Source organism: Rhinolophus hipposideros (assembly GCF_964194185.1).
Source record: "Rhinolophus hipposideros genome assembly, chromosome: 13".
Taxonomy (NCBI): domain Eukaryota; kingdom Metazoa; phylum Chordata; class Mammalia; order Chiroptera; family Rhinolophidae; genus Rhinolophus; species Rhinolophus hipposideros.
Genome location: NC_138059.1, coordinates 60,553,833 through 60,562,642, shown reverse-complemented (window position 1 = coordinate 60,562,642; position 8,810 = coordinate 60,553,833). Strand labels below are relative to the sequence as shown.

Genomic DNA, 8,810 nt, shown 5'->3' with positions numbered 1-8,810 from the left:
TTTCCTGTAATTTTTGGACTGAAGCAATTTATTAAAGCTCAATTTAAATACAGGGATGATGCAACTGAAAAAATCCAGGTGATCTTTGATGAACCTAAGCAGCTCAGATACATCAATAGGTCTCTTCATACTTGTTGGCAAATAGACCTTTGAAACAGTTGGCACACATTATAAATTAATCTATAAAACAGAATTTAGAGGCATTAAAAAAAATCTGCACATAAGACCCATGACCTTAACACTTGATAAATACTGTTGATGTGGAAGGGTCATTGAAGAATAACAAATAAATACCATGAATTGTTAATACATCATTGCAGAGTGGAAAGTAACAAGGTGCACATAAATATTTTTAAATGCAATTCTTTCAGCCACAGTCAGTTTTTTATATCACTCTTGCCAAAACTTTTGAGCATTTTCACAGGATTAAAGTTCAGAGACAATAAAAAATACAAGTCTTTAATAGTAACGTGTCTCTTTTGTTTTCTTTTTTTTTTTTCTCTTAAATCTACCTTTCAAGTTTTTCTCCTGGCTCAGAGTCAAAATTTATTTTCAAGTGCCCTTTCTGATTTGTCTGAATGAATATATTCCGTCCCACAAGTCACTCGATCCCGGACTCCTTCTCTCCCCCTCAGCACTAGCCAAATTCACAATTAGTAAGATTAGTATTTTGCCATTTAATGCTCTCCACGCTTAATAACCAAGCGACTACTTCTCAACTTAATTGTAACCTTAAAGGAAAACTCTGCTTCCTCGCGGTCTAGGCTGTCACCAAAGTTGCCACTTTTCTGAGAAAAAAGACATCCGTACTCCAGCCCAACTCCACCTCCCTCCTCCCTCCCTCCCCACCCCAAAGACCGAGATTCTGGGGATGTCAGTCTGAAAGTCCCGTTTGTCTCTGAAAGGTCTCTTCAGTTCTCGCCTCTGCTTTGTTTGTTCTGCAAGTGTTTCCCAACTACCAGAGGACCAAAAAAGGGGGGCGTGGGGGACAGCTTTTCCCTTTCCTCTAGCTTTTTGGTCGGTCTTGTGTTTCTCGGGGGGGGGGGGTGTTTAAGGCTTCTCCGTGCACTGTTTGCAGAGGCTGGAGGAGACGCTGTTGAACAGGGCGCACTTCTCCGGGCAAGAGGCGGCAGGGGGCAGCCCGGCGCTGAACGGGTAGCCGGCAGCCTGCTCGTAGGCGCCGAGCGCCGGGTGCAGGGCAGCGGCCGCCGCGGCCGCGGCCGCGGAGCTCGGTAGCGAGGCGGCGGAGATGGCCTGGCCTTGGTTGAGGTAGGCGACGAGGCGCCGCATCTCCTCCAGGGCCTGCGCCTGCATGAGGATGTAGTTCTTGGCGAGCAGCAGCGTGGCGATCTTGGAGAGCTTGCGCACCGAGGGGCTGTGCGCGTAGGGGATCACCGCGCGCAGCTCGTCCAGCGCGTCGTTCAGGTCGTGCATCCGCCGCCGCTCCCGGGCGTTGATGTTGAGCCGCAGCGCTTTCTGCTCTTTGGATTTCTTGCTGCTGCTGCTGCCGCCGCCACCGCCGCCAGCGCCGCTGCTACCCCCGCCGCTGCCGCCCCCGGGGCCCCCCTGGGGGGCGCTGGCGCCGCCGTGGAGGTGGGCGTTGGAGCAGCCCTCGGCCGCCTTGGCGCCGCCGCCTCCCGCGCCCGGGGAGGCCCGCGGGTCCGCGCCTCCGGCCCGCAGCACCAGCTCGCAGCGGCCGTCGCTGTCGTCGTCGGGGCTCTGCTCGCCGCCGCTGCTCTCGGCCACCGAGCCCCGGCTGGCGCTCTCGCCGTACTTGAGGCACAGAGCCGCCCCGGCCGGCAGGCTGCTCAGGCTAGGGTCGCCCCCGACGCCGGCAGAGCCCGCCAGCAGCCCGGGGACGCCCCCCGCGCCGCCGCCGCCGCCGCCGCCGCCGCCTCCAGGAGGCGGCAGCAGCAGCCCTGCCCCCTCGGGGTCAGCCGGCTCGAAGCAGCCCAGGGGCGACGAGGAGGACGCCGGGCGTTCCCGAGGCGGCGGCGGCGCCAGGGACAGGTCCATGCCCGGGGGCGTGGAGCGGAAAGCCGCCTCCAGGCGCTTGGCGGCGGAGGCGCTCAGGCTCTTGTGCAGAAAGAGGTCGTCCTCGCCCGCGGCGGCCGCGCCGAGGTGCAGCCCGCGCTCCATGGTCCGGCGCCGGCGCGCAGCCCCGGCCGGCCGCCGCCGCCTCGGCTCGGGAGTCAGGCGGCGGGGAAGACGCGCCCGAGCCGGACTCCGGGGCCGACGCGCGCGTCGGTCCGGGTGCTGCTGGCAGCCCTCTGCCCTTCTTTTTCTTTTTCGCCTTCCCCCGCGCTCGCCGACTCCTCTTCTTCTTCTTCGTCGTCTCCAGCCGATGGTGCTGGCTGCCGGGGCTCAACATGGGCCGCGGCCCCGCATGGTGGGAGGGTGGGCGCGGAGCGAGAGGGGGCCGCCGCCGCTCGGAGCCCAGCCCCGCGCCTCCTCTCCGCACCGTTTATCTTGCTTGGATTCACCTTCAAGAGATTTCCGGACCCATCAACCAGCCGCCGCCGCAGACGGGGGAGTCTTACATCATTATCTCTGAGTAGGTTATTATGAAGAAGACTCGCCTGTTGGGACAGCGCTTTCTACCCAATCAGGTTAACGTTTTAATTAATAGGATTAAAACGGTAACAAACAATCGCAGGCGCTATCTGGCCGCGAGTCTGAATAGTTTCATTTCCCAGGTCTGAAGACAGGCAGCAGCCAGAGCTTTATAAAAGGCGCCTGCTCCATTATTCTGCCTGCCATCTGTATACACAGCGTAGCGCATATGTTTGCAAGGCGCTGGGTCCTGTTAGTAACCCAACAACTGCCTTTAGCTTGACATGTGTGGCGACTTTCACTCATCAATGAGCACACTAAAAGCCCTACTTAGAGTCGAGGATGTTCTTTGCTCCTTCAGCAAATTGTAGATCCGCGGCGAAGCCCGGGAGTCCTGCGGAAAGCTGACGCCCCCACCCACCGCACCCCACCCCCACTGCCCTTCGCTCGCTACTGCTGCCTCATCTTGTGCTAAATTACCATTCCGGGCGAGAATTATTCCCCACCCCTGTTCGCATGTTGACTCTGGTCTCGATTTGGAGATGGGATTTTGGGGGGGGGGGAGGGTGTGAAGTGGTGTCCCGGCTGGCTTGTCCAAAACTTACCCGATTCTCAGCTAGTAAGAGAGCAAAGAAATCGTCCCCCTCGGATACACTGCCTTATTTCCACCACCACCCCCCTTCCCATTTCCAACCCGGTTTGGGGGGGGGGGAAGGAAAATGAAGATCCAATTGATTATGAAGCCCATTAGATTAAAAAAGGCATGCCTTTGAGGCGGCCCCCAAATAACTGCTACAGTAATGATGGCTACAGTAATGATGAAGCACACAATTACCTAAACAGGAAAAAAACTGATTTCTCAAACTTTTCTCCAGATTAGAATCCTGTAGTTTCAGAACAGTCAACTTCACCGGGAGTCAAATCCTCTCACACCCCACGTGGGGCATTTGTGTATGTAGATTTGCCCCGAAACGTAACCACCACTGTTAGGAAGCCATTCAGGGGCATCTGGACCTGCCTCGGTTGTTCTGGAAGGGCTGGAAAGGGGCTGTAGGGACGTCTGTGAAGACAGGGCTCTTCTCGGATGGGAAAGGGTACATACCGACCTCTCGCTCCCGAGCTGCGTGTCTGGGAGCACATGGTATTTAGCTGCCAGTGTTCATCCTTAGGACATAAGTAAAAACAATATTTCCCAACACCTCTAATAAATCTTTCTTATGTGGCAGAATTACTGAAGCCTATGAAATTTTTGGTTTCTCTGGTTTCATTAAAAACCTTTTAATTGTGCCTTTCTGAGTTGGCCCCAGGTGTTGGACTCTTTTCATTACATTTTGCTCTAATGTGATGAAATTCTAATTCTCTCCTTACCATATGGTTAAATTTCCCAACTGAGAATTAGTTGAAAAAGGAGAAATAATCTATTAATCTCTGTAATAGATTCACAAATGAGGTTCGCCACAGAACCTGTTTTTGAATGGTAATATCAGAACAGTTGGGCGCCTTAGTTCATAAAGGAAGGGTGAGGACGGCACAGAAGCGTCTGCATTTTCACCTGGAAAGAATGAACAGGGACCCAGCGGTATCTTTCCAAAATAATTGCCTGAGATTCAGTCTCACGAGGACAGAAATACTACGCTTGTTGGTTACCTTCGCGCCTTCGGATTTACTGGAACCCAAAGTCGGACAAAGAACAAGCGGGCTGAGGGAGGCTTTACAGCCTGGAACCCAGGCCGGTGGTTCTGGAAGACTTGAATAGGCCCACGGGTTTCTCTCGGGATCCAAAAGCACGTTTCTGTGCAGGGCAGCCCCTCGATCACGGCTTCCCTCCCAACCTCCCTCCCCCGGCTCTCGCAGCTGTTAACCTCTCCCTTTAGGAAGCTAAAGACACGCTCCTGTTACTGTTTTTCAATTAGCAGCTTTCTTTTCACTGGGATCATAAACAAAGGTGCTCTATAAACGTGTAGGTGAATCGTGCGTGCTGACACCAACTAATCAAAATCCTAGGGAGGCTCCAGGCTGCCACCGTCGTGGCTCTGAGCGCAATGAAGACAGTCCCCGATGCCTGCCTGGGTTCTCCACCCAGCCTGCCTTCCTAGTGGGCTGGCACTTTCCGCGGGACGCCTGGGTTCCTGTCGGCCACTCAGTGGACCCTGGAAGGGCCAAGGAAGTACTACTCCCGGGCTTTGTAGGAGCTCAGGCTTAGCTCCGGGCGCCACCCAGGGCTGTGTCCTGCAGGGACGGAATGCACAGCAGGAGTGACCACCCAAATCGGCCAAGGCGGGCGCTGCTTGCCACGGCTTAGACCTGTGACCCTCTTCTCCCCCACCCCACGGTCTTCCCTTGGTCCTTCGCCGCTATCAGATAACTCAGCACCGGAGAGCACCTCGTGACCCTTCCCGGACTGCACCTCCACGCGGTCCTTCCAACTCTCCTCCTCTCCCTGGCCGTCCAAACTTCTGCAACAAACTTTTGTGCAACTTTTATTTCACTCAGTAGGAGCCAAAACCCTCTTTCTTTGGTGGTTAAAGAAGATCCCCCCAGGTCTCCCCGGAGGAGGTGGCTGCTTAATAGCCACTGGAGACTTAGCAGTGGGAAAGTGCTGGAGAATTTATACAAGCTTGAAATGTGGGCCTTATATAACAACCATAGAGGAATGGTCTTTGAGGTTTATGCACTCGTAAACTTTTGCTGATTGCTTCTAGGAAGTTGTCAGGCACTTAACACTTCATTTATCTTACAGGGCAATGAAAACACATCTGCCCGGTGTCTCGTTACCTAGTTTAATCGTCGTCAGCCCTATGTCATAGCCTAGGCTCTCTCTCTTCACCTGAGAGGGATCCCGCCGCCTGGTTTCGGACCAGAAAAGGGCTGACGTCAGCTGCTCACCTAGTGCGGTCTGGCCGCAGGAGCTCCGGAGATCTGTACACGTGAATTTTGTTCCGTCAAGAAGCAGGGCAAAGGCCTGCGCTCCTGATGTAACTAGCAAGTTGGAAAGGTAGCAGACAAGCCAAAGTAAACACCTTCTGCTTGCTGGGGGAAACAGGGTGAGAAATTAGCCCGCGGGGAAAACTGCTGACCCACAGATGACCCCTGAGAACGAAGCACTCTGATTCTGTGCATTTTCAGAGGTCACCGTGAGTTACCCAAGCAATTGGGGGACAGAAAACGCAAGGGACTGACTCCGCGGGCGGGACGGGCGGGTGGGCGCCCTTGGTGCTGAGCTGGTTGGCGCAGTGAGGCCCGTTGGCTCACACACGTCAGGACACGGAGATTTTGGACTGCGTGTTGGACAACACATTTATAGACGCCGGAATATGTTGTGCAAAAAGGACTACAGTTTTGTTACAGCAGGAGGGAACATACCTATGGTTTTGAAAGGATTCAAAAATATTCAGCAAGCAGCAACGCACTGAAATTAGAGCATTGAGCTTCAGACCAAACTAAATTTTTAGGTCTTAAATTTCTTAGTGATCATCTATATTCATCTTTGCTTGGAAATTGAAATAGGAACTTAAATAAAATCAGAACAGAACACAATCTAATCTGCTTTCCAAGAGCGAAGCCAGGAGTTCCTCTGTGTTATTTCTATAGCCCTGATAAACAGTTTATCACTTAAACCTAGATTAAAAGGTTAGGAGAACCCGGAACACTGGGATTTGGGTGTCAGAAGAAAGGGAGGACTGTGTGTGTGTGTACGTGTGTGTGTTTCAATGTATCTATTTGAGAACATTCCAAAAAGCAAAAGCAAAGTTTGGCAAAAGATGCAATAAAGTTTGGCTTGGGAGCTGCACTGGAAAAGCAAATCCCCTGGGAGCCATGGGACCTTCTCCCAGAGGCGCTTCCCGTTGGCGGAGGAGTCCAGTCCGGAAGGCCGCATCTGGCCGGGCCCACGAGGACTCCAGGGGACTCCCCCCTGGAAACGGCCGGGGGAGTTCAGTCTCCCAGCCCTCACTGGCCGCGCTCACCTCGCGGAGGCAGGGCGTGCCCCCTGCTCCCCGGCACCTTGGGCCGCACTCCAACCGGGGTCAGAGGCGTGCTGACGTTGGAGTTGCCCTTGCCCATGCCCATACCGCCCCCCCCCCCCCGCCCGGCGCGGTGTGATGGTCCTTGGGTCCGCCTGAAGCTTGCCCAGCTGAGGTTCATCATTCTGTCCCATGCCGGGTTTGGGGACGCAGGAGCCACTCGTAGGCGGAGAGATTCAAGCCCATTGAGCTCCTGAAGTCAAGCCTTTTGGTATCGTTTTGTCATCGGTGTTTTCTTACGTTCTTCGCCAGGTCCTGCAAAGCTCACTGCAGAGAGACTCCTGGATCCTGAGTCTCGGGAACTGGAGGGGCTAAGGAGGAGGGCAGCGAGGTGGAGGGACCAAGGCAGCTGGAACACTACAGTCATTGAGCCAAGGGCCCCCGCCTTACAATTGCTTTGAAGTGCTTGGCAATTCCAAGGACTTCGACCGTGGAAAAGTGGAAACCTGTTGATAGAAAGTTCTTTCGAGAAGATTTTCTTTTGTGTTCATCTGTTTTAAAGAAAAGAGGTTGATCCTCACGACTGTTTGGCGACAAGGTTAGCTTAAGTTTCAGCAAACGTTGAAGGAAGACCCTCAGCCCCGGAGAAGCAGCTTTTGCAGCGCGACTGTGCGCCCCACGCGGGCGCGCCTGCGGGTCCCCCAGCAAAGGGCTCACCTGGCTCCCGTGGGGTCTTTCCATTATGACGTCTTTTAAGGCGAGCAGAAAAACTTGGCGCCTGCCGTACCTTGCACGGTTGAGACCCCGCAGAACAATGTAGGCTACGCAGATGGGGATAGAGGAAAACTTACGAAAAGAGTTTCTGAAAGATTTACTCTCTCCTTGTTACCTGGGACATATTCTTGCATTCAGTTGCACTCCCTAAGGGATGATATACTTATTTCTGTTACACGTGTTTTCTCCCTCGAATCTTATCTTTATCTAACGTTGGAAAACATTCAAAAATATTTTAAAAAAGAAAAATTGTTGAATACTTTTAGGGCTTGTCTGGTGTCAACGAATTAAAGAAGAAACAAACTGAAAAGAGCTCAATGCTGCTTTGGGATTTTAGCTCTGCGATTTAAACCCACAGCGCCATCTCCTGGCAATGAGGAGAATATCGAGGTGCCTGACAATAATACTTAAATGCTGAACATGAAATATTCAAATATGAGCCACTTTACGCCTCAAAAACTATTTTAGTGATAAATTGATTACAATTACAAAACATAAGCTGGAAATTTATGATCATTAAAAGTTATCAGACACAGTCCTGGAAGCTAATTATTGGTAAATAGAAATTCGTACATATATCTACACACACATAGCTTTTATACATTCAAAAAGTTATTTATCTAGGGATTAATAAAAAACATGACTATGATAAATGCGTAATTTGATAAAAATATAAATCACAGGTTAATTCTTTTTTAAAAAGATTTTTGTTAAAAATATAGTTAGCGTGCAATATTATATTAGTTTCAGGTGTACATGATAGTTATTCAACATTTATATACCTAAAGACTTGATCACTATGACAAGCAACCATCTGAAACGATATCACGCTGTCCCAATATTATTGAACATATTCTCTAGGCTGTACATTACACCCCCATGATGCATTTGTATCATACCTGGAAATTTGGAGCACTTATTGCCTTTCACCTTTTCCTCGCCTTTTAAATTTTTCAGTTACAGTTGACATTCAATATTATTTTATATTAATTTTGGGTATACAACACATGGTTAGACATTTATATAATTTAAGAAGTAATCCTCCTGACTAGTCTAGTACACAGCTGGCACTATACATAGTTATTACTATATTATCGACTATATTCCTTACACTTTCCTTTATGTCCTCATGATTATTTTGTAATTACTAATTTGCACTTATTAATCCATTCATCTTTTTCACCCTGTTCCCCAACCCCTACCAATATATCACCCAACAAAGCCGGCAGGTGGCAGCAGGACTCAAAGTGCTCTGGCTTTTTGTAGAGCTACCCGAGACCTGATACTGGTAGCTCTACATCTTCAGTTCACAGTGTGGTCTCTTCCACACTGCCTCCACATACAGCACAGGTAGCCCATCTGACCCCATATGCAGTTATTACAATATTATTGACTATAATCCTTTGCTGTACCCTACATCCCCATGACTACTTCGCAACAACCTAGTCGTACTTCTTAATCCCTTCCCCTTTTTCACCCACTCCCCTAATCCCCCTCCCATCCGACATCCATCAAAATGTT

The 8,810-nt window shown here is 51.1% G+C and overlaps 1 protein-coding gene across 1 annotated transcript; it reads right to left on the bottom strand.

The window, feature by feature from the left end:
• On the bottom strand, positions 1-2,279 carry BHLHE22 (basic helix-loop-helix family member e22). Its single transcript, XM_081070958.1, has one exon. The coding sequence runs from the start codon at positions 2,137-2,139 to the stop codon at positions 1,051-1,053; it is 1,089 nt and encodes a 362-aa protein (XP_080927084.1). The 5' UTR covers positions 2,140-2,279; the 3' UTR covers positions 1-1,050.
• Between the last annotated feature and the right edge of the window lie 6,531 nt (positions 2,280-8,810).